Raw genomic sequence first — 26,269 nt, 5'->3', positions numbered from 1 at the left:
TTAAGTATTCGTGAGATTTAAACAATAAATAACTCATTATTTCATTTGTCCTCCAGTTTTAGAGCCTTTAATTCACTTTTTCTTGTTTTCTCAACAACCTGAGGGGCTGGAATGGTGCTCTTTGCTTGAACTAAAGCCAAAATGTTTGTTTTTAGCTGTTGAAACATTTAGAGATATAAATAACACAATAGTTTTTGTAAAAGAGATAAATTTTGCACTGGAAAAAGTGGCATTTGTGAAAGCTGCATTTTAATTTAGTACTGCAGTTCAGCATCTCTGAAGAGAAGATAGCTTTGCTGTAATTCATAACTAAAAGCCGCCAGGTGCTTGGTCCTCACCTATTAAACTGCATAAGTGGGTCATTTTAAACAGCATTCGTTTTTTTCTGCTGAATTAGTAATCTTGATTCAAATTAAATGTATCTTTCACTGTTTTCTGAATTGAGCTGAGTCAGAGTCATTGTCAAACTTGAGACAGTATAAATTTTGGAGAAATTTTGTGATTTTTTCTGGATTTGAATGGTTAAACTTTTCAGTTATTTCTGTCAGTAGAGGTGATATGAGTTTTAATAATCAAATTGTGATTAGCACGATGGAAAGAGAAAGAATAAAGGCATGTAAAATTTGAAAAAACACTTAATCCACTGTGAAACACAACTATAAAGGGAAAAACTTTAATATATGTTGCTTTGTATGCACAATGCTCTATCCTCCTTTGCTGTTGTAGGTTTTTTCCTCACTATTATCAGTACTAAGTGTTATAAGTACTATTATAAGTACTAGTGTTACATTTTGCAGTTGGAACTTTAGTTTTGCCTGAAATCTACATCCTTAAACAACTCTTTAAGCTGACCCTTGAAGCAGCCCACGAGGGTGTTAATCTCTGAGCAGAGCTCAAAAAGGCCTTAAGGAATTATCTGAATATCCACTGAAATGAAGGCGACACAGCATCTTCAGAGTGCTTGGAGGTGCAGATGCTGTGCCATACATGGCACAAGCAAAGCACACAGCTGAAGTGGTGTGTATGGAGGGACAAGAAGTGACTGAGGAGCTCTGTGGTGAATTCGGAAAGGCTGAGAATCCTTTAAAAACAGAAACAGCCTCTGGGACTCCACTGGCTGGCAGTGTTTAGAAGGAAGACATCCAGTCAGGTGCAGTGACAGAAAGGAGTGTCCATTCCTGCTCTCTGAAATGAGGAAGGTGTCTTAGTTTTTAATGATACTTTCTGATCAGATGGAACTTAATTACAATTTTTTCAGTTGGATGAATGAAAGAGAATTATTTTACAGGCTCATTTTTAATTGTCCTAGGAGAGGTGCCCAGCTTTCACTGATGCCAAGGCCTGCCTTTCCATCTTTTCATCTGCTTAAGAAGATGAAAGGTCAGTGCTAGGCTACAGGAAAATATTCTGGAAGTAGTAAAAGATGACAATAAGAAGTGACGAAGTGAAGGGAGACGGCCCATCTTAATTGATCAGCATCGAACTCCAATTTATTGATCCAACATGCACATTTTTATAACCGTGTTAATTAAGTTCATACATATTGCAAAACCCGAGCTCATCATTGGCTACAGATTACACAGCAACCCCTCCTCTTGTTTTCAATACCTGTGGTTTGTTATTGAGACCAAAACTTGTGTTTCTCATCCTGTTATTAACTGTTCTCAAGGCCTCCATGTTTGTCACTGCTTTCCCATCACTACCCAAGGACAAGGTATTTACTTGTTATTAAAAACAAGCCTGAGAACTTTGCTGTTTACAGCTGCCTTTTACTTTTCAATCAGCTGTATATTTTCATGGCCTTTTTTCCTTCAAGCCATGTCTGAGCAAAATTCTCCAACAAAGAAACGGATTAATTTCTTCTCATGGAGAATCATAGAAGCCACTTGATTTTCAGTGATGGGAAACTGCAGTTTTACTTGAAAATTGTTCCTGCCAAACTGCAGAATTTCAACAGCCTTCTTAGATAAATGTGACTGCCTTTGGTGCAGACAGAATAACATCTCAATGAATGATAAATAGATGCCTCTACATTTTCTATCTGCCCACAATCCCAGGAGCCTCCTGTGTGGAGAAAAGGGGCTGTGAAACAGGCCCTTGCTCCCTCTCAGTTGCTTGTATATAAAAAAGCCAGATACATGATAATAAGAGTGAGCTTTCTGTCAACAGATGTTTATGAATTTCGCTTCTAAACCCTCAGGGAACGTTTGTGGGAATATTGTATAGAAATCATCTCAATGCTGGGTTAATAGTTGGTTTGAAAAAAGTGCTCTTTCCAATGTGAAACAAGGGCTCATATTTGTGTTGCTTGTGCAATAACTCCAGATGCTCTTTAAGAGCTTAATGCTTTTTTTGTGCAGGAATTAAGTTCCCCCATCACACAAAAGAAAAGGGAAATTAGATTGCTCCAACTTCTCTGAGCAACCTCACTTGCATATTCCTCAGCAACTTCAGTGACTGAAAGCTCTGAAGCTCCCTTATACTCTGGAGGATTCTTCATAGAATCCTTCTCCCCAGAATTATGCTTGTGGGCGGTAAAAATCAGTAGTTTCACACATATTGTAAATGTTTTTTCAGGATTGCTTGAAGTGCATAGAGGAGGAAACTTTGGAAGGAATCTATACCTGCCCTCAGTCTTTTGTGTCCTCAGGAGGAGGGAGCAGGGCATAAGATAAGATCCCTCTAGTCAGGCTGAAGCGAGGCATATAGTTGAAAAGCGACATTAGATTTAAATGTTTGCCTTAGCAGTGGCTCTAGATTTGCCTCCACTCAAAATCCAAGGGTTGCCATTTAAATGGAACTATGCTATTTCTCTGAGTTCTCAGTTTTCTTTAACCTTCTCTCTTGGTATTTTTGCAACTTCATTTTTCTGCCTGAAGACCTGACAAATACATAATGCTTCTGGCTCTGTAAAATACAAAACAAAGCAGTGATGTTAAATTCCCATTTTTAACCCTCAAGCAAACTCTGGTTGCTCTGCAATACTTTCAGAATGACTCAGCATTGAAACATATACTTGGAGAGGGAAGGGTGGTTTCTGTGGGTTTGTTATGGTTTGGTTTTAGTCTGATTGCTTGTCTTGTGAACAGCCTCATTACTTGTATGGCTTGGTTTCTTCCTTCTTATTCAGTGCTGCAAAAGTAGGTGCAAAAGCTTTGATTTCTGCAGCATCCAGCACCTGAAGGACCCTCCCTATATCTCTGATCCATAACAGCTCTTTCTTATGCTCCACATGATTTCTTTTCCTCTCTGCTTGTACAGAACTTTTTGTACCTCTCTATTACTTCCCTAATTCTCCTATTGTAAACTCAGTTAAGTGTGACGGTTGCAGTTTGTGTGAGAGGTGAGGAACAAAACTGAAATTGTGTTAGCTAATAAATATGCCATGACAGCAAGTTTCTCATTTTAGTCCTTGAATTAACATTTTCTTCAGCAGAGTAACTGATGTGATAAAATACAGGATATGTTAAATTATCAAAAAGAGGTTATTAAACACTGTGACAAAACTGGCCCACACAAGGTTTCATTTGTCAAGCTTTGAGTGTGTCTGTACTCTTAAGGTATCATTTAAATAGACAAGCTGCTCAGTTCCTTGCTATTAGACCTGAAACTTTGTCTGCATTATGTCAAGTTTGAAGCGCTTGTGCACAGTGTCTAAAACCATAAAATTTTGGGTTCATTTACGCTGCAAGAGAATCTCCATGAAAAAGGCTCAGGTTGGTAATAGGCTGAAGGATGAGAGGAGCAGTCGTATGCTAACATCATGAATAACTTACTATTGTCCCTTTTTGGTTTTTTTTCTGCAGTAACATGCAGTGATAATTCTGGTCTTTTCAGGACAGGGTCTGGGCCAACGTGGCAAAGAGTTTGAACTGCCTTATTGCCATAGTGGACAGGCTGCTTGAAAAGGACAACATCAGCAACATCAAAGAGGGTGAAAATGAGCCTTCAGCAGAAGATTGCAAGGTGTTGCATACAGGCGGTAAGCAACCTCCCCTAATTTTTTTTTTTTTAGTCATTGACAAGAGTAAAGAAAAATTTGCACAGCTACAGAAAAGTCATCTAGAGAAGACTCCATAGTATCTTTGATGAGAGTGCTAATGGCAAGGTTTACACATTTGTGGGAGGTTATTTATCAAAGTACAGCTTTAATGTGTGCTCAGACTGCTTGCCATGTGCAGTTGTTTGTGCTAGAGTGTAAACCTTTTGAAACTACAGTCTTTTCTTTTTGTAGGCTGATGTAATTTAATTTACTCTAGATTTTACTTGCGTGTAGTATTTTGAGGAAAAAAAAAATTGGACTGTGTCTTACCCCATAGAAAATTTGTAAGGAAAGGTGAACATTCTGAATCAGTGTCATTCTCCTGCAAATGCTTCTGCTTTTCTGAGGTGATATACTGATTTTTATTTTCTGATTTGATAAAATTCATGTTTACCTGGATATACCTGTCAGCCTGTGTCAAAAGGTCAAATGGAATAATTCAGTGGGATGATGTAAAGAAAATTTTGTGACAAGGGTCCTTGTCACCTTCTGATCTTCTCCTTCTCATCTTCTGATCTTCTTCTGATCTTCTCCTATGATTCATGTTTGCATTCTTGATGCATAGATTATATCTGCTTAATAAGTCTAATGGGATTTTCTAGTCTGAAAGTGTGTTGCAATAAATGAAACAGATCCTTAGTGATGGTGGTAGTAGTCCTAATGGAAGGACATCAGAGCCAACCTTTGTGCCACTCTTTGGCTAAATAAATCAACTCCCCATACAAAACAACAAACCAACACAACTGCTTTATTTTGTACAGTTTTGTATAGTTTCAATTTTCTTTTTTTTCATTGTGCATTTTATCCTGTGTCTTCCCTTACATGTTCTCCACGGAATTTAATTACATCATTTTATATAAAGACTTTTAAAGTTATCAGTACTCACTTGTAATTTATTTCTTACACAACAAGAATTAAAATCACTTTTAAAGTTTTATGTCATTTGTGTAGTACTGGTGAGATCTGTGAATTCTGGTTGTAGTATTGATTTTTAATGCAGCTGTAACATCTGCATTTTACCAGTGTGAGAGGTTTATGCTGGAGTCCTGGCATCCTTGTTTTCAGTGCAAGATGTGTTGGACTTGATTTTGTGTGATTTGTTCAGAGAGCAGCTTATTCCTTATCTGTTTGGTTCTCTAAGTTTCTGTCTACCAGGCATGTAATGTTAGACAGGAGGGTGATATAATCTCTGCTCTCTAGTGAAGGCTTGCAGGTGAAAAATATCAACACAGCTTTCTACACCTTTCCCGCCTTCCTCAGAGAAAGTACAAATATTCAACAGCTAGGTAGGTGTAGTTTTGAACTTGGGAGAATCCTTAGATGGTGGGCCTTTTACAGACTTTTACAGACTTTTCCCTAATTTCCTTCACTCTCTTCAACCCCCTGAGTATCTCCTCTGCTATACGCCGTGTTATGGATTTAACCAGCACAGGCAAATGAAATATTGGTTACAACTTTTAGGTCACAAGCCAAAAACAAAAAAGGAAAAAGCAAAGTTGCATCATTTAAAGTACTGTAATAAGGCAGCCATCAAGTCATCAAGTAGAATGAAAGGTAGCTCTTGCTTAGCAATAATGATAATAGTGATGGTTAGAAAATTTAGATGAGCTTCATCCAGCTGAGAGGTTGTCTTCTGGAGCTGGTGGGCCAAAGACACAAAAAATATCCAACTGCTATGATGCTGGAATAAATCCTTGCTTTTTTCTTCATTTCAGAGCCATCCCTATTTCTCTTGAATAAGTACAGGTGTCCTTCAGTGAGAGCAGTGCTTTTGTTGAGCTGTCCTGAAAGTTCTCTAACACTCCCTCGCATGAGAGCTGCAGAGATCTGTGGGGCAAACTGCTGTGTTTTCATGTCCTTTTTGAGTAAGACATCGTTTTAGGAATGCCTTGGACAGTTTATAGGACTTTCAAGGTCACATAGAGATGGAGACGTTTTAAAATTGCTTTCTTTTATAGGACTAACTTGAAAGATGGAGCTTTCCGAAGAGCTTTCCAGGTGTGTGCCAAAGTTGGTTCCCTAATGATTTTCAAAACTTTGGGGCCAGAATTTTTCATGCTTGACTTCTCTATGAGAGTGTGGGTGTAGATGTTTGTTTTTCTCTGCATCTCCCTCTCTGAAATTTAACGTGAAACCCTAAGGCTGCACTGTGAAGCAACTACACAGAGGTTGAGATTCCACGTTTACAGTTACAAATTTGGCTTTAATTCTGCTTCATTTTAAACTTGAAGCCTGATTATGAGTTCACAGCATTTTCCTAGATACAAAATCACACTGTGTACGCCCATAGATACATTTCTAAAATAACAGACTTTTGCACTACTTAAAATTCACAAACGTGACATAAATGAAAAGCTTGCCACATCTTGCTTATATATTATACATAATTTGAGCATATTTGAGCATAATGTATTTCATTAATACTGCAAATATATGGCACAGGTTGATCTTTAAGTCTGAAACTGCTTTAGTTGATACTCAGAGAAATTGGGCTGCTTTTGTAAGAAAAAGAATGCAGAGTTTTGAACAAAATAATAACAAATAAGCCTTGAAGTATGAGATTAAATTTTTGCTTATTTAGTGAACCTGACTGGTTTTTTGTAGCATATAGCAATGAAAGACCTTTCAAAAAATGCACATCTGTTCATTTTAGATGATAGAAAATATTATGACAATATTTTGATGCAATAGCATTTTCATATAAATTTAGATATTGTTGTAACATATATTCAGAGTTTCCTAAAGTAGGTTGATATTTGCAGTCTCAGTGACTATGGCATTGTGTGGTCTTACTCTCTTTTTTCAAACATGTTTATATTTGTTGTTTGGAATCTTTGTAATTGGAGATACTGGAGCACTTTTTTTTGCTGTACTCTGCCTTTCAATGTGAATTATACCTTCCTTAGCCTTAACTTTTCATGCAGTCTGACCTTTGAGTGTATTCTAAAGACTGAATTTGAGTTACAGTTACCAAGGTAACATGCTATGGTTTCATCAGTCGCAGGATTATGAATCCTCTGCAGGATAAATCAGGAAGAGTAGAAGGATTTTTAAGGAGAGGGCTTTTTTGTTGTTCTTCTGACTCTAGTCTGGTTTGCCTTGGAGAAATATGTGACAACATTAAATTCTTTTCACTTTTGCCTTTTCGTTTTCCGTGAGAGTTGTGATGTGAAAGCCTGTCCTGCAGCATTAGAGGTGCCAGTGGAACACAGCGTTGGCTCTGGTGCTGGCACAGCCCCGACAGATGTCTGTGCTTGGCTGCTGCATGTGGCTGCTGTTTCTGTCTGCTGCTCGTGCCTCCTGTCAGAGCTCCCACCCAGCCGTTCCCTCGCTGCCTCTGCGTGAGGACTCCCCCATTTGATACACACAGGATCCACCTAGCATCACAAACAATTTGAGTTGCCAGTGTGATTGCACCTGGATTTTGCCTTTAAGTGAATTATGGAATCATGAGCTCCGTGAACTGGCCCTTGATAACCTTCAGCATAGGTTTGCAAAGAGCACCTGGGGAACATTGCCACATTTCCTAGCTGGAATTACAGGAGACCTCTGTTCATACTCACATTGCTACAGACATATGTGGGTTTATTTTTCTTGTATTATCTCATACCTGTTGGGGACTATATAAGTTTAGATTCAAAATTTCGGACTTTCATTGCCCTGGGGATGGGGACTACATCTTTCGTTGCATCCCTTCCAATGCAGGCTGGTAGAAGTGGGAAATAAAGCTATGTTCTGTGGGAAATAAAGCCGTGCTCTAGTTTTATTGGAATCTTCAGAAAAGCTTTTATTATAAAATATTGTTTAGTCATGAAGATGAAAAATTTTTCTGTGGTCTGTGTCCTTGAGCAGCAGACATAATTTATTTAGAGCAGTCACATGTGAAAAGCTTTCTCTTTCCTTCCTCTTCCTCACATTTTTCCTTCCTTTTCTTTGAAGCTTGTATTTACAAAAGTTTTACTTATGCTTTTTTTTCCCCTTTTCCCCTCTCTTCTGTGTCATCCTTTTCTTTTTGATAGGATCCTTATCTGGGCTGAATGTAGCCCAGGAATACAAGACAATCCCCTTCAGCAGTACTTTCTCTAAGTACTTTGGCTAAAAACAGAAGCTGAAAAATATGTAAGGGAAAGACTGTTTAACTGAATCAACAAACTAAAACAAGATATAAGAATATTTAGTTGCACAGCATTCACAGAACCTTCCTATGCTTAAAGTGTATTAGATTTTCTTAGCTTTGTCTTTTATTACCTTTGTCCTCTCTTTCTGTTTTCACTCTGACTAAGCATGCTGAGATGCTCATGTAGGTATTATTGGATGGTTTTGGGTTTAGCTATTAATCCATGTGACAGTGGAGAAAATCTTGGATGGTTGCAGTGGAATAATAAATCCCAAGAATTCCAAATTTCTGGACACCCAAACTGTGCAAAGCAAACTGCTACCTTCAAGTGCAGGAACACCAGGAAATCTTATTCAGGTTTTTATTGTTCCTGCAAGAACTGCTGCAGCATTATGAGTACAAAGCCTCCTCCTTTTTCAAAGAGCTTAGCCCTCAGCTGCAGTTCAGCTGAGCTCCAAGAGCTGCGTGGCAAAATAAAGAAATAAGGCACTGACCTTTTTATGGTGCAAAGTTGAATATGTGCAATCTTCTGTCTTTTTAAACCTCCCTTTAAAAAAAAAAAACATTAATTCAAAGACTGTTCCTTTCCTAAGTCAGTAAAATCAAATTCTGGGTTAATTATTTCATGCTGATTTTAGGGATTTACTGCTGCTGTGTTGGTTGGTTGGTTTGATTTGCCTGCCTTTTTCATTAAAACAGAGTTTGTCTAATGATCACTTTGTGACATAAAGACAACTCATTTATGTTTTTTTACATCTAATTATTTCAATTCTGTCATGGAATATTTTTATGATCAGGTAGCGAGTGATTAATTTAAGTGAAACGTTACCTCGTGGGTATCTGCTGTTACATTTATACGTCACATTTATATTTGTATTTCTTACATTTGTGTGGCTGTAGTGCCCCCCTTTGCTTTAAGGGCACAACATTATGCATTCTTCTGCTTTTTCTTTAAGGTTTGGTTTTTTAACTTCATACCATTCAAGTTTTGAAGTGACTTAAAGCAATTTATGGATTTTAGGTGGCACAAATAGCAGTGACAAAATTGGCTTTTTTAATCTGTTGCTAGGGCTAAAGGAGATAGGAGTACTATGCTGAAGCATCCTTTTTGGTTACCAGCATATTTTAATGAGCATTTCAGTGGGCCTGACTTTGAAAAGACCAGAAGCTTGCTTTTCTGCCAAAGTTTATAAAATTTAACATGTGGTTTGACATATTGCAACTTGGATATGAGCACGCAGAACTGACTAGCTGGGTGCTAAGCAGGTCATTTGCCTGCACAGCCTGTTGATTACAGGAACATGGGGCTGAAGGGCGTTTTCCAGTAACCAAAGGGCAAATCCTGTCACAGACTGAGCTGCCATCACTCTCTTGGCAATGAACATGGAATATTTACTCAGTGCTTTGTGGAACATGCACTTTTGTTTTAATCTCATTCTAACTGCATAGCGGTGGTACTGTCCTTTTAGTTTCATCCTTTAATTTTTTAATTTAATATGTTTGGTTTTCATGCCTTGTTTTAGTTTCCCGTGGCTGACTAGCTCTATTTTTGTGCTGAGTTTCTTTGCTTTATCCGGAGACTCTGACAGTTCTTCTGGATGCTAAGTGTTCCAAACTGACAGGCTGCCCATGTCATTTTAGCAACCTGCCAGTCATCCCGGAGTCTCCTTGTCGCTTCTGTTCTTGCTTCTAATCTCCTTTTTTTAGATGGTCACTCATTCAGTTAATTCTTCACCCCTTCTTCAAACAATTTTCCGCTGTGATTTTAATTTAAAAGAAAGTTGAGATCCGAAGGCTCAATGTGTGTGAGTCCATGAATGTGTTAAAAGCAATAATTTGTATTATTCCTTTCCTGAAGTGATTCTACAAAGGTATTCTGAAAAATATCTTATTCTAAAATGTATACAATATGATTTACTGAGTCACTCTAAGAGAACTCTTAGACTTTAGACTTTGAGCTTACTTTGCTGCTGATGCTTTTATTGGCATATGTATATTGCTTAAATTAATAAAGGATTGTAATTTGACTGAGACTTTAGATTGCCTGATCTGTCTACACTGGCTTCCAGTACATTACACTTTTTTGTCTACCTTATTTCTAAACTCGTCTGTGTTTTGCAGCAGCCTCTGGTTGTTCTTTTGCTTTTATTCCCTGGAATAAACACCACAGTTAGTTCTTGTTATTTTCTCCTCAGGAAGAGGGGAAATCAAGTTGCTGCTCAGTCTTTTTCATCAGCTTAAGGAGATTAAATCTTGGTAGCTCTGCGCTGCAAGCTCTCCATTTTTCCAGCAGCCTCTCTAAAACGTGTACACCAGCGTTTGGCACACAGCGTGTCATCACTCTGTTAGCCAATGACATGTATAAAATCACCTGGAGCTTGTGCCTGGGGGTGGCTCATGGTCTGTTTTGTCAGGATGACACTCGCTTCAGAACTGCTTTTTTCCAGGGAATGCTTCCTCAGTCTGTGTTACTCATGGTTAAATATGTATGACTGTGGTAAAACTCATGTTGTCTGACCACAAAGTTAACAAAGAGCTCATCCGATTCTCTGTGCATGCTCTGTCCTTGTTCCCCTTTCCTGCTCCTTGCTTTCTCTAATTTCTCCCAGCTTTCAAAGCTCTCTGCAGTCTTCTTGGCTGCAGTTTTATTAATTTGTGTGTTTTTCTGGAGCTCAGCCAAATTGACTGGCAACAGGCAGCTGTCTTCTGCCTCAAGAACTTCCTCAGTTCTAATGAGGTTTTACTGGCCTGACTCAGAATGTTACCTGAAACAACACGTTGCTGTCTTGCACCTAATTACAACAGATTTTAATTATCATTGATTCTTAATTACACTGACCTACAGAAAATATGAGCCAATTATAGACTGTTGCATTGTCAGTTGCATTCCCAACTTTTATATAGATTCTTCTAGAGTGTTGATTTCCCTCATTTCAAACTGTACAATCAAACTGAGATGTAGATTCTGAAGGAGGGGGATTTATTTATTTGTTTTTATTATTTGCTCAACTTAGGGGTAGGCAAAGCCATATGCAACTACAAGGCAGGTCTGATTTTATTAAATCATATAAAATTCAGGAGTAGCTGGGATTATTGGGCAAGTTTGTGTAAGGTGTTCCAATTCTCCTCCATTCCTAGTTATCACTGTTTCATTTGTAATGTATTAAGGAATCACATTTTTCAATCATTTCATGAGTGTTTTTTTTAATATGCCTAGCGTGTATTTTCATAGAGAAAAACATGTTTCAAAATACTCTGCATCTCTCTGATAGAAATAGCTAAAATGAGTTCAAAATCTCTAAATGTTTAAAGAGAACAACATAGAATCTAAAAAAAAAGGAATATGGTCTGAAGCTTTTTATATTTCCAGCCTGTAGATTAAGTAGGTGATACCCTTCCAGATACCTAATTGTTATTGTGTTTTACCCTCCAGCACCCACCTTTTCTTAAATATTTGGTTATTCTCTCTGGTTTTGCATTTTTGATGCTATTTCATTTCTTATATAGCCAGTTCTGAGTCCTGAAAGGAGACTCCATCGCCACTGTATTAATCTCTGTGTGCTAAATGAGGTTTTATGTGTTTCCCTGTGTACTCTGTTTGTGACACTTGAATACCAGTTTTACAGGGATGCTGGGACTGTTGGAAAAGACCATTGTTTCAGAGTGCAGTTGGATTCAGGCCAGGGATTTAACCCCATTCCCAGTGGTAAGATGGAATCCTGCTTATAAGTATGTTCTCCAGTGGCATTTGTGGTCCCACAGTGGTCTGGGGAGAGCTGCAGGGGTTGTTTTAAAGGGAAGGGTGATGTGCACAGCTGCTCCTGCCATCCTTCCTAGTGAAGAAGGGTTTTTCACTGCGAGTTTTCCAGTCTGGAGCAGATGACCTGTCGTGTTGTAGGTGACTGGTACGAGCAGCTGTACCCGCAGGTGGTCACGCTGAAGGCCTGCATGGCAGAGGTGGTGACCAGGGCCAAGCAGTCCATGGCCTTTGTCCTGCTCCAGGAACTTGCCTGTGGCTTGCCCCAGTGCCTGATGCTGACCCTGAGGAGAGACATCGTCTTCAGCCAAGCAGTAGGTTGTCTTGTGTCGCTCACTTCCTTCTCTTGCTCTAATTATAAGCATACTCTTCATGCCAGTGTTTGTGGGTTTCTTTCTCATTGTTTTTTTTTTTTTTCCCTTACAATTTGATACAGCTTTTTCATTTATTTTCCATTATATTCACCTAAATAATTTATAATGTGGTAAGAAATTAAATAGGAAGTAGAAATCCATGGTACTGGCTAGGCAGCATCCAAGCCAGGGAGATTTTTTTCTCCTGGTCACCTTGGAAATAGGGAGAAGATAATTTGTTTTCAGTTTGTGGCAGTGTTTTAAGTGTTTAAATACTATTAGCATGTCTTTCCTTAGAACTGTCTTTTCTTGGCAAATAACTGAAGCTCTTTATGTCTTCTCCTGTATATCATGTTTTTTTCAGATAGATTTTTTTCTAAACATTTCACTTAATTTCTCTCTTAAGTTGGCAGCTGCCTAGGAGATTCAGTTACATTAGATGTTGAACCACTTTCAAATCCATCAGAATTCACATGTTTAATTCACAGTCTTGCATGTTTGAAGCCTGACAAGTGAGGTTCTGGTCTTATTTATGTCAGTGTAAATAACACACAATGATACAAAACAAATTAAGCTTATCTAATATACCTTAACAGAATATTTCACTACTTTATACACCCCCAAAAAACCCATCAAAATACATTATTATGAAATCATGTACTTAGTCACTAAACAGAAATACCTATGCTGATTTCTCAAATATGTAGGTGCTACCTCTGTTGTGTATAATGATGGCAAGCCTCATTTTAACTGTTTGTCTTGTAACAGTTGAAATGTCTTGTATCTGTTTGTCTTGTAACACTCTTGCACATCTTTTAATTATCTTTACAACTCGCTGGATTGGTCTGTGGTTTTGCAATCAAATTGCACACAGGTTTACATGATCAAGGATTTTTACAACAGCTTCACACTGTTGGATTGCTGGTGCAGTATGAAGGACTCCTTAGCACATACAGTAAGTATTGCTCTTGGACAAAGTTCCTTATGTTCCCTGCCCAGAAGTTACCCAGGAAGTTCTTATTTTAACCTCAGCAAGCCTCTTATTTGGCTTGCTGAATCAAATCTTGTCCTTACAAGACAGTAGACTTGCACATAATAGCACAGCTGAAGTCATTGACACTGTGTTGTTAATTCTGCAGCAAAAGTTATTAATCTGTTTCATTCTGAGTTCCTCAGAGAACACGGCCTGCTTATTGTTCCATGCAGACCTGACCCAAAATAGCAGGTTTATAAAACTAATGCAAACGGAAGATTTAAACACTTACTGCTTTTATCAGCCTCGGCCCTGATCCCCAGTGCTGATAATGTGAAGATAGCCTGAAAAGAGTTTCATAGTTTGTTACACATGCCATTATTTGATATGCATTAAAAAGGAAATTTGGAGGGAGAAATTGCCTTATGTTTCAAACTTTGAACTAGATCTATTAGAATCATTCCCTGAATCAGAGATTTTGACTAAAGTAGAGGAATTTAGCATTTGTGCAGCTTTATTATGCAGTTGCTCATTTGGAGATAGCTGTCTTCTCCATTTTACATGATGCTTGTTTTTATTCTCAAAACCTTTGTCCTCCATCAGCAGGAAAGCCTTTTGAAAACTTTCAGAATAGACAAAAATGGCTTTTCTGAGGTTATTTTATGTCTATATAGAGCAGGCTGATTTTCAGAATTGCTTAATACTCATGGTTACCATTTAGGGCACAGAATTGTCAGCAGTTCAAGAAATGAGTCTGGTTTTATGTAGGTTACTGTAATGTGGATTTAGAACTGTGATTTTTAGATGCACAGACTGGAAAATATATTGCTTTGCCCTGACCTATACAGTGACTGATCTGCCAACTCTGTTAATAGTCTCTTTAATCTTTTCATGTAGGTGAAGAAGCAGGGATGCTCGAAGACATGGCTGTGGGCATTTCAGATTTGCAGAAAGTAATGTTTAGAGTAATTGAAGCCAAGTCAGAAGATTTTTTGCCTATTATAAGTGGAAGGCGGTAAGAACTTTGTTTCTTGGAGCCCAGGAAACTGAGCTGCAGTTTTAATCTGTAGCCCATGAAACCCGTCTAATGGTTTTCTTGTTGCTGAGTTCTGTTTTATTGAAAGTGCATTGTTTTACTTTTTAGAAGGTGAGTTAGTAGGGATTCTAAAAGCCAGTAGGCTCTGGGTTACTCTCCTGATAAAAAGCTGAAGTTCCAGTTACTAATACAGATTAATCTGAGCAGCGTCTGTGTTGTGCAGAGCTGCTGGTGCATTATTCACACATGGATACTGAACCCTGGACAAGTGACAAGGCCATTGTTTACAAATGTGGTCTCTAACAGAGAAACTTTGCTTTTGAATGTCCTGAATTTGTATTTCAGCATGAGAAATGAAACTGCAGTTCCAAGAGTTAGGCCTTGATTGTTTTTAAGATGGAAACCAAAAAACTCCGATGCCACTTAGTATTAAAAACTTAGTAGTCACTTTTAAAAATGGAAGCCTTTTTTAGCTGCTGAAAATCACACAGGACATAGGCAGTCTCAGAAATCCTTGCACAAAATCACTTATCCTTTATGAATCTCACGTGAGTACTGCTGAATGTCAGGACATAAACTGCAATACTCCGTTTATTTTGGCTATTTGAGGGTTAACAAGATTGGAATGGATTTTTCATCTTTATTATTATTCTAGTCTGAAGCTCCAAATAGTTTTATTTTGCAAAAATCACTTCCTTAATAGTATCATTGCTCTTAAGATGACTGTAAATTAAATTCAGCTAAAAGCAGGAACTTTTAGAAAATATATGTTTCCTCTGAAGGGGGCTTTCACCACTGATTTACTTAATTAATCTGGATGATTCACTCTCATCATATGGGCTTTCTGAGAAGGGATTGAATAAATAACAGGAAGGCTGGAATATGATAGGCAATACATTGGGAATAATTAAAATTAAAAAAATTTTAAAAATAAAATCTACAAGGTTTATGTGGAGGAGTGCCATTCCTCTTAGAGCTGTGATAAGACTGCTCCTATCAAACAGCATTGGAAGTGAACCGTAAAAAGAAAAGATGAAAAGGTGAAAATCTAGTTATTTTCTAATAATTTTTTTAGAAACCCTCCATTTTTATTTTGGTTGTTATATGGTATGGCTCAATAAATGAGAGTGAAAGACTGTAGAAATGCAAGACAGAAAAATCAAACTACAAATTCTTATCTTGAAGAGTCAGCATATTTACTTGTAATTGTTTTTTCTAGGAAAGTGCTTAAACCTGACATTCTGTGTGCACAAACAAATCAATCCAAAGTGTGTGGCACTGTCTAGCAGTGCACTGATCATCTGGTGTGGGTGGTAGACACCAGCCACCCAGGGGAGGTGAAATTCTGTTCAGGAGCTCACATGCTTTTATTAGAGGCCATTCTTTTATTAGAGGCGCTTTTGGAACATTCTTTACAGAATCACAGAATATTTTGAGTTAGAAGGGACCCATATGCATCATCAAGTGCAACTCCTGGCCTTGCACAGGGCTTCCCAAGAATCACACCCCGTGCCTGAGAGTTCAGATGCTTCTTGAACTCTGTGAGGCTTGGTGCTGTGACACTTCCCAGGGGAGCCAGTTCAACCTGCTCAACCATTCTCTGGCTGAAGAAACTTTTCCTGACATTCAAGAACCCCATCCTCACTCTTGTTTTCATTGTTCCTAGTGAACATTACATTATAGAGGTCCAGCTCCCAGCAAAGATGTTTGAGCTGCTGCCACAAGAGATTAAAGAGGGAAAGCTGCTTCGCATGTATCCAGTGCTCTTTAATGTTGGAATCAATGAGCAGCAAACACTGGCAGAGAGGTAAGGAAAAGTCACGTTGCATTTTCTGTCCAAGTACTCCATGCTGGTACAGGCTATCTCTCAGGATTAGAAACAAATCTTCTTTGTTATTTGCTCTTAGACAATCTCACATTGACTCAGTGTGTATTTTCAAAGGTATTAAAGGAAATAAACACAAGCTATGAAGCAATGTAGAACAGTGAAAAAGTCTAGATGAAGATAAGATCATAAGCAGGGCTCCGTTTCACAGAGTTGGTGCCATGTTTCTCTTGGATACAGGTGCAAAATGGATTTCTATTTCAGATGCAGAATTTTGGTTGTATGCAGTACTCTAAAATTCTCACACAAGTTTGAAAATTCAAAATTCTTACATCTTGAAGATGGGTTTGAAGAGACCAAACAAGTGATAAGCTAGAGAAATTAGTACTCCTCTGCAACAGATTGCTGGAAACGAATTAATTAGTATAATAATAGTCATGGATTCACCAACGTATTAATTTTCTCTTCCAAGAGAAGGGTATCTGTCAGTCATGTTAAATTACCACATTTGTGCAGGGCTAAAACTGCAAAGTAGAAGTCAAGATGTCAATACAGACAGCTACTTTGTTAAAACTTGTTTTCTTTTAGCTGCTTTTATTAACAGAGCGTCCAAAATACCTAATGCTTATCTTGAGGTTGCATTTGCTCTAAGCCAAAAGCTTATAGCAAAGCTGTAGCTGGAGTAATGGAGGGAGACAGTGAAAATCCTTAACCTGGGTAATAGGCAAGAAGTTAAACACCACAGGATTTTATCTCCTGTTCACTGTAGACAGCCAAGTAAACCCAGTCTTTTAAAGAAGTCTACTAAAGAATGTCATCAGGTAGCTTTGTGAATGTTTATGGGACACTTCTCCAAGTTGAGTGGTGGTATGTGAGAAAATTTAGGCAGAAAGTTGAAATGGGAGACATAGACTGAATCTAAAGACAGTAAAATCTGGCATTTTACTGTGAAAGAGCTGGATAGCTGGTTAGAGAACTTGGAAACTTCTTGAAAATGAAAATAGGTTATTCTGATGACATAAAGAGAAAAGTGCTGAGAGGAGTGACGTGGCCAAACTCATAATGTGCAAAACCAACAAAATCAGTCATGACAGTTCTGAGTGGGACACTCAAAAAATAAGAGGTAAGACATGATGTGGTAAGCAAGAAGCAGGCTGGTGGGAGCTTACACGAGTGAGATAGGCAGGAAGGGCTGAGTTATGAATAGTCTGAGGAAAAATTTGACAACATTTAGAAATAGCCTGATTACCTGGGGGCTTGTAGAGGAGTTGGTATGAAAAGATGCCTGGCTTGCAAGTGAAGTGGCAGGAAGTGTTGTTCCCAGTGGTCATTTTACATTGTGTGCAAAGAAAGCCATAGGAGAAAACAAAATAACTGCATATTTATAAATATGGATATGTACTAATATCTGCCAAGAAAATAAGTTCAATGCAGAAGCAGCTTTAATGCATGCAGTTACAGTCTGCTTTTGTCTTAATTCAAAATGCTGCTTAACTCCTAAAGTTGTACATTTGTTTTTGAGACTGAAAACACCACACACGATTTATGGCTAAAAACATGGAGGGGTTTGTGGGATAAAGAACCTGAGAATATAAAAACACTTTCGTGGCAAATTTCTAGGAAATGTTACTGTATTAGAAAAAAAATCTTTTAATTTGTTTTTTGATAGAATACACTTGAGAATGTTTCCGATTTAAAAGAAATGTTCTCATGTGACAGTGCAGCAATGGCTACTAAGGAAGTAGTTACATCTTCTCCCTGTGGCCTGTTGAAATATTTGCTTCCCTTGTTCCCAATTTAGCAGCATATTTGGTATCTTCTGATCTGTGTCCCCTTCTCTCTGAGTTTCTCACTTATCTGCCCATGCCTCTCTTCCTGTACTCCTCCATTCCCGTTTCAAATCTATTCTGAAGATGAATTTCAAAACTTTGGCCCTAATTGTCATGGGGACATTCGTGTCTTTACAATCATATCTCCTGTAGTACCGTGAGATTTAGTTTCTTGGCATGTGAAATGTGGCTGTTGTAGAAATCTTGGTCTCAGAGAGAAAGATATTTGTTTTTATAGCTACAGTTATTTTGTAGATAAGCTTCTCTTCCATCTTGTGTCACTTCCATATTATCCAGCTCTTACAGAAATTGGTATGCTTAAGCAGTAGCAGCACTAAGAGATGGAGAGTTGGTGTTCTCTGCCTGTGGTACCCAATTTTTGGAATTGGAATTCCCCCAAAGTGCCTTTCCATTTATTCACGATTTGTGAGGGGAAAAGAATAAGTGCCTTATTGCATGTTTGTAAATAGATTGCTTTGTTAATAAACTTTTGGAAGAAGTATGCATCAGCGATGATCTCGTTTCCAAAAATTAATTCCAAAGCATACAAGAACTTAACTACTGCATGTTTGACAAAATCTAATGCATTTAGCACCAAAGTTATTTCTTTATGCAAAGAAATAACTATGAAGGATAATTTATCTTTTGTTGTTGTTTGTGGGTTTTGGGTTTTTTTCATAATTTATTGTGTATTTTCATAGGTTTGGAGATACCACTTTGCAGGAAAACATTAACCAGGAAAACTTAGAGCTTCTCAAAGAATATTACAAGTTATTTACAGAAAAAATGCCTCCTGATTGTGAGTACAAAATAATGCAATGTCCAAATCGGTTTGAAAAGCTTTGAGTAGGTAGAAGGTTATAAGACAGTAATATTAGCAGAATCCCATAACTTGTTCCATAAATTTAAACATTTTGTACCTGTACATGACCCTGCTGGTCTCAGGAGTGATTTCAGGCCTTGTGCCACAGCAGAAACTACAGAGAAAATGAAACAGAGGAATGATGAACTGAACAGCTATTTTAAGTTATTAAAATAATAAGTTTGTTAATATTTCATGTAGAGGACAGTCTGTACCTACTGTATTTTTACATAAATACTTGGTGGGAAATTTCATCAGCTTCAGTCATACCCTCTGTTCTTATTCTGAAAATATGTTGAGGTTTGGTGAACCATGGAGAAATCTGCAGATCAAATACAAGCAATGAGCCACATCATCATTATATGAACGACAAGGTTTCATTGGAATAGGCCCTGTATTCCACTTCTATAGAACTTCTGTATTATAAACATAAGCATTACTATGCTGTTACTCTGATTGCCAGAAGCAAGGACTGAAGAAAACATCTGCATCAATCGAATCCTGTTAGTTTTAATGCCCAAACTATAGTCCCAAATGTGGGAGATTTAACTGCCTGATGTTTAAATGCTATGTAAAACTTTAATACATCACATGCGTATGTATACATGTTTATCTCTTATATCAGGATGATTTTAATTTGTTAATCATTTTGACAGAAACAAAAGCCCTTCCTAAATGATGGGCAGGATGCCCATCCATCCCCCCCCAGACCTAGTATTTATTTCCAGGATGTCTACAGAGAAACTCATACAATAAGTTGGGTGATTAATTGAGGGGAATCTTGCTAAGAAAACATCCTCGAAAAACTAACCTCATGCAGGTTAGGACTAAGGTAGATCTGCTACCTCATAAATGGATTTTATTTTATAAAAGCAAAAATTTGCATGCAGACAGTATTGGCTACTTTTCATTAACACAATTTAAACTTGTACTGCCTTCCTGAAGGATTATTAGTGAGCCACACAGTTCCTGGACTTCTTTCAGACTGTGAAGGCTTTTGAGAACTAATTGTGTCTAGTTCATCGTGTATTTTCTGGTTATTATAACTTTCTTGCTTTTTTTCTTTACCTTTAAGAACTCAGTCTCTTCTTTATACAATTTTTTGTGGAACATAAAGCATCTTTTGGTTCCACTGCCCTTCCCAGTAGCTCCCTGCCAGTATACAGAGTCAGTCTTTTGCCTTGGAGAAATGTGCCTTTTAAACCAGCCCCCTGGGAAAAAAGGGAAGCTCTCAAACTTGTTCATTTGTGGCAGGACTTAATCCCACTCCTGTTCCCCCTCGTCTGGAAGACAAACCTCCATACAAGGCTGGCAGCAACCCTGGTGCTGGGGCCACGTGAGAGGCATTCAATATTGATGGCTTTTTGATGGTTTTGTCCCACCTATCCAGATAATTTCCTATAATGCCAAATCTGTGCTACAAAATCAATGCAGGACTGTGTTCCCAAAGCTGTCAGTTCCAAACAGTGCTCAAAAAGCCCAACAGAATTTGAGCATTTGCAGCCCTATTTGCCAGGCTGTTGGATCCACCCTTGGCAGCCTCCCTGGCCTGCTGCCTCATTCATATATTCCCTTTCAAAGAATTCAATTTCCCACTCCCTGAAAGGTATTGCCACCTTCGCTGTTAGTTTTCCTCTTGTGTCTGTATTTCTCCTTGGCAATAATAGTCTTGCTTGTAACTAAGCATCCACTGACTTTCTGTCTTTAGGATGAACATACACTTCGTCATTTACCCATTTGTTAACTTCTTAAATTCTTTTAGCAGAAACTGAAAATAAGAGCATGTTTCCAGCAAGGTTCCTACCAAAAATGCTGACCAAATATAGCTCAAAATGGTACTGCTTTTATAGAAATACTAAGACAGTAAGGGTCCAAAAACGTAAGATAGTTGTTTAGTAGTACGTAAGTACCTGAAAACAAAAAGGCTGTTTGGTATTTCCAGGCTTCTCCCCCTTATCAGCCTGATTTGGTGGTTTGGTACTGTGGGGGACCCAAGGAGTTTAGGCCATTGATCATTTCCAGTCAAGGTGCAACCCCTTTGGCAGTACTGTGAATTAGGAGACTCTTGCTGTACCTGTGCTGAAGTCATCCCTCTGAGATGTCACGTTTTCTGCTGTGACCCAAAGGAAAGCTACTGGGAGCAACAGAATGTTTAGTGATACATTTGCATCATCTCAAAGCATCTTTGCCATTTTGTGCTCTCTGTTTTAAAGAAACAGATGCACAAGTGTAATAGTCTAGCAGAGTGTGATGTGGTTTTATGTGCTCTACATTATCTAATGTACAATCAGAGCTTGTGATACAGAGGTAAAACAATCCACATTAAAATTATTGCAAAACAGATTCTGGATGTATGTTTTCCTCCCTTTTTCTTTTTTTCTTGTTTGTTTGTGAGTTTTTTTAGACAGCACAGTATGACTGGAGCAACTTAGTTCTTTTTGAATAGATTTAAAGTACTTCTTACTATGAATCATGGATAAGGGAAACTACAGAATTTATTAGATGTAAAAGGTAAAAGCCTGTTGATGAGAGGGATCATTCCAACTTGGATCACGTTAGGAGAATGGATATTGACCTTCATTAATACTTCCCTCATTTTTTTTCTTCCAATTGAGTATAAGTTTTTGGGCTTGGGTTTGGGGCTTGGGTTGTGGGGTTTTTTCCCCTCACTGGATGGATAATTTACTTTCTCTGCTTGAAGAAATCCATTGATCAATTTAGTTTCACTTTGTTCCACTTGATTCTGGCCCCTTTATTTGGTGATAACTATGATTTAAATTCTTTTTACTTTGCCACCATGAGAAGAAATAATTTCAAAAAACAGATTCTGCATGTTTTTATTGATTTTCAGAACTAGCAAGGATAAATGCAACATTAGAAAAATCCCTCCTCTATATACATATGAAACAGAGGGGGAAATTAAATTGCCTACTCTTGAATTTTTGCTGGAGATGTAGGATAAATTAAACTTCAACTTAAATTCCATACCCAGAACAAGCAGGTAAATTTTTGGATTTTAAGCAAACTTGAAATTATTTTCTACTTCAAAATAAAGCCCCACTTAATTTCAGGAGAAATATACTTTGTTACTTTTTAAAGGGGATACTAAGTGCTGTTTAACCCTTATCTTACATTATAGAAAAATCTAAGGCATATTTTAAAACAAAAACTAGATGTTTCAATTTGAAAACAAAACCCTAATTTTTTACTTTAATTTTAAAAAATAATCATCCCATCAAAGCAGGTTGTAATACACTCAGTTTTTTTTTTATTTTTCTGATTTCTTTTGAATGTCTGTAATAGCTGATGAACAGAACTACAGCAGAGATTTGGTTTTGTTTTTCACCATCCATTTATAAGATAAAGGTTGAAGATACTTCAAATTTCCACGTGAAGATCTTAGGGAGGACAAGGCAATACTCAAAAGACATAAGGTTTGCTTATTTAGCTGGTAATTTCTATCCTGTGTTCCAAAACAAGGCTGTAAATAATAGACCTGTTCTTTACCATGAGCATTCTTTAGTCGGGACAATCATATCACCAACCTTATCAAAATGAGCAACTTTTTTCGTCCTTTTTTCCCAGGTTTACCACATTTTCAAGAACAAAATGATTTAAAGGGATTGCTAGAAAGTCTTCATCAAAATATCCAGGCCAAAAAGAGAAAGAATGTAGAAATCATGTGGCTGGCTGCAACGGTGAGCTCTCTTGTTTCAAAGAAATTGATGAACTAACCATAAACTCATTTTCATAAGCTTGCTGACTTTGTAACTGCAATGGATTTTAAGGAAATGACTGGAAAACTCACTGGTTAAAGGAGGCAGATGTGCTGTAATAGTTTTTTGCAGACAATTTCTTTTTCTCACTTTTTAAACTGGTAGAACCTGCTAGAATTTGAGTGATTTGTTTGATATCCATTCTTTGATAATATAAAATTACTCAAAATAATTTTTTAGTGTCCTTGAGGTATGATGTGGGACATGATTGCTTGGTTCCCTTACTTTAACTTTCTGAAATGTGTATTTCTGGTCCTAGTGATCTACACACTGTTATTCTATATTCCATTTATTTATTGAAAAAGATGTAAGAAGAAAACTTTGTCAGTGCAGTAGCTGTGCAATATCACTTTTTTATTGCAGTGGAAGTACAAGATTCCACATATGAGCCCATCACTCATCCAGAATAATTACCTGGGATTTTTTTACTTTATTTTATAAATGATTTTTTAATATTTTAAAATTTTTTTAGGACTCATTCACATCGAATAGCCCCAATGAATCGGGGGCTTCCAAAGATACTAGTGCAAAGAGAATTAATCTCTTCAATGAAACAGTTCTTTCACATAATTATTTAAGCAGATTATCATATAGTACTTGTTTTAAATCCCAGTGCAACTGTTCAAATTTTTAAACAGATTTAACTTTTAAAATTTTCAATTATATGATGGAAGAAACACTCATAGGTTCTCCTTCACTATCCTGTACCTCTTTGGATTCTAAGTAAGATTCCCTTAATTGGTTCCCTAAATTAAACTTTTGAGATTGTCCTCACCATGGTATCACAAAGAACTTAAAGGCTCTAAGTATTTTTTGATTTTTATAGAATTTAATAGTATTTATTGTTTAATAGAATTTCTAAGAATGCAATTAGCATTAGATGAAGAAACACTTATTTGCTGGACTGACACTGGTCATGTTTCAGTTCATGTTCCAGTTCATCCTGCGAGCTCTCCCATGATAGCCAATGCGGGAAGTTTCTTTTTGTGATTCCTGCTGTAGTTTATTGCCTTGCTGCATTCTCACAAACATTTTGAGGTTTTGTACCATTACACCTGTGATTCCCCAGGGATAGGTGTAAGCAAAGTATTACCTTTTCTCAGGACAGGTTATATCTGGGAAATGGTAGATTTGGGCACAGAAGCTCTCCTTCAATTTTTCTTTTTCTAGTAAAATATCATTTGAAACCATAGTATAAACTAATGGAATGATACAACCACAGATTGATTCCTAAGAGGAAGAATCATCCTCCAAAATGTCATGTTTCCTTTATGTGTTATAACTTTTTCAAAGTATAAGTGAAAGTAGACAATCCATGGCAGCAATTTGTTAAACTTTATTAATTGTGAGCCATACATTGAACAGTTCACCTGTTGAAAATAAAAACTATGTAAGTTAGATGTGTCTGACTCCATACCTTCACAAGAAGTTAGTCTGCTACATTCATGTTTGTGAGTTAAGACTCACCATATCTTCATTCATCAGATATTCAGACAATTTAGCTTTCATTGAACAGGGCAGCTGCTGCATTCAGTGAGGAAACGGTGAAGGAACTGTTTCTTTTATAGTTATGAAAGTCCCATGTCAAATTCAGGAATTCAGTGTACTGGTACTAACTTCCAGAAGGTGTTTTCTTCTTGAGAAGTGCTGTAGCTGTCTGGAAGCCCTCGCTGGGCTTGCAGAGCTGTAGGGCTGCGCAGCCTGGTAGGAAGGAAGGGCTGACCTGTGGGGCCTGCCCGTGTTTCAGATTTGCCGCAAGCTGAACGGAGTGCGCTTCACCTGCTGCAAGAGTGCCAAAGACAGGACATCCATGTCAGTGACGCTGGAGCAGTGCTCCATCCTGAGGGACGAGCACCAGCTGCACAAAGACTTCTTCATCCGGGCGCTGGATTGCATGAGGAGGTACGTGGGGCTCCATGGAACTCTGAGCCAGGCCAGGGCTGCCAGCGAACAGGGCCTGAGGCTGGTTCTGAGGGCCCAGCAGAGCCTGAGGCAGGTTCTGAGTGCCCAGCAGAGCCCAGGGCCACGGGCACACAGGGTCTGAGGCTGGTTCTGAGTGCCCAGCAGAGCCTGAGGCTGGTTCTGAGTGCCCAGCAGAGCCCAGGGCCACGGGCACACAGGGTCTGAGGCTGGTTCTGAGTGCCCAGCAGAGCCTGAGGCTGGTTCTGAGTGCCCAGCAGAGCCCAGGCTGGTTCTGAGTGCCCAGCAGAGCCCAGGGCCACGGGCACACAGGGTCTGAGGCTGGTTCTGAGGGCCCAGCAGAGCCCAGGCCTGCCTGCACAGGGTCTGAGGCTGGTTCTGAGTGCCCAGCAGAGCCCAGGCTGGTGCTGAGTGCCCAGCAGAGCCCAGGGCCATGGGCACACAGGGTCTGAGGCTGGTTCTGAGTGCCCAGCAGAGCCCAGGCTGGTGCTGAGTGCCCAGCAGAGCCCAGGCTGGTTCTGAGTGCCCAGGGCCACGGGCACACAGGGTCTGAGGCTGGTTCTGAGTGCCCAGCAGAGCCCAGACTGGTGCTGAGTGCCCAGCAGAGCCCAGGGCCACGGGCACACAGGGTCTGAGGCTGGTTCTGAGTGCCCAGCAGAGCCCAGGCTGGTGCTGAGTGCCCAGCAGAGCCCAGGCTGGTTCTGAGTGCCCAGGGCCACGGGCACACAGGGTCTGAGGCTGGTTCTGAGTGCCCAGCAGAGCCCAGGCTGGTGCTGAGTGCCCAGCAGAGCCCAGGGCCACGGGCACACAGGGTCTGAGGCTGGTTCTGAGGGCCCAGCAGAGCCCAGGCTGGTGCTGAGTGCCCAGCAGAGCCCAGGCTGGTTCTGAGTGCCCAGGGCCACGGGCACACAGGGTCTGAGGCTGGTTCTGAGGGCCCAGCAGAGCCCAGGCCTGCCTGCACAGGATCTGAGGCTGGTTCTGAGTGCCCAGCAGAGCCCAGGCCTGCCTGCACAGGGTCTGAGGCTGGTTCTGAGTGCCCAGCAGAGCCCAGGCTGGTTCTGAGTGCCCAGGAGAGCCCAGGCCTGCCTGCACAGGGTCTGAGGCTGGTTCTGAGTGCCCAGCAGAGCCCAGGCCTGCCTGCACAGGGTCTGAGGCTGGTTCTGAGTGCCCAGCAGAGCCCAGGCCTGCCTGCACAGGGTCTGAGGCTGGTTCTGAGTGCCCAGCAGAGCCCAGGCCTGCCTGAGCAGCAGCCTGACTGCTGCTGGGTCACCTCAGGGCAGGCTCTTTGCAGCGGTGTGTTTTATCTGTCATTAACAGTTTGTGAGACAGATATGTGAAATCTTGCAAGGGTCAGCTCACCGAGTGTAGAATATGAGCAGTAGTCTGAGCAGCAGTTGCTTTTAAAAAAAGTTATCTTTCAATTTTGAGGGTATTTTAAAAACCATTTGCGCAGTCATTAAATTTTTTGTTCGACATCTACACAAACACTGAGAAAGCAAAAGAAAAATTTGTTACGCATGGCAATTCTTACTAGTCACGTTATTGAAAAGAAACATCCAAGTAGGTTTGGACTGGTGGTGTTTGCCACTAATACCTGATGAAATCTTTACTGCGCTTTAGAAGAAGTGAATTAAAACATGTTTTATTCTAAATTGCAACTATGCAGAAATTGAGGCTGATATTATCAGGAATGTGTAATTAAAAGATGTAAAGATTTTTCATTACCTGAGTCTTTGATGAATAAAAAAACCTTCTTGAGCAAACAAATGTCAATCATAA

At 39.1% G+C, this 26,269-nt stretch overlaps 1 protein-coding gene across 1 annotated transcript in view; it reads left to right on the top strand.

Annotated features, from left to right (window-relative positions):
* LOC128933545 (inositol polyphosphate 4-phosphatase type II-like) overlaps positions 1-24,467 on the top strand; it is a gene marked incomplete at its 3' end in the record, with an annotated part of 57,825 nt that extends 33,358 nt beyond the window's left edge. The window contains exons 7-14 of the mRNA XM_054270547.1: positions 3,838-3,982; positions 12,058-12,229; positions 13,100-13,224; positions 14,140-14,257; positions 15,945-16,085; positions 18,634-18,731; positions 22,380-22,492; positions 24,318-24,467. Coding sequence (XP_054126522.1) covers positions 3,838-3,982; positions 12,058-12,229; positions 13,100-13,224; positions 14,140-14,257; positions 15,945-16,085; positions 18,634-18,731; positions 22,380-22,492; positions 24,318-24,467 — 1,062 coding nt within the window. The remainder of the gene's footprint in view (positions 1-3,837; positions 3,983-12,057; positions 12,230-13,099; positions 13,225-14,139; positions 14,258-15,944; positions 16,086-18,633; positions 18,732-22,379; positions 22,493-24,317) is intronic.
* Positions 24,468-26,269: the final 1,802 nt, after the last annotated feature.

Source organism: Melozone crissalis, unplaced genomic scaffold (assembly GCF_028551555.1).
Source record: "Melozone crissalis strain CALT ecotype California unplaced genomic scaffold, PUWL_Pcris_2 ptg000010l_1, whole genome shotgun sequence".
In the NCBI taxonomy this organism is placed as follows: Eukaryota; Metazoa; Chordata; class Aves; order Passeriformes; family Passerellidae; genus Melozone; species Melozone crissalis.
The sequence above is the reverse complement of the archived record's forward strand: the minus strand, read 5'-3'. Positions and strand labels throughout refer to the sequence as shown.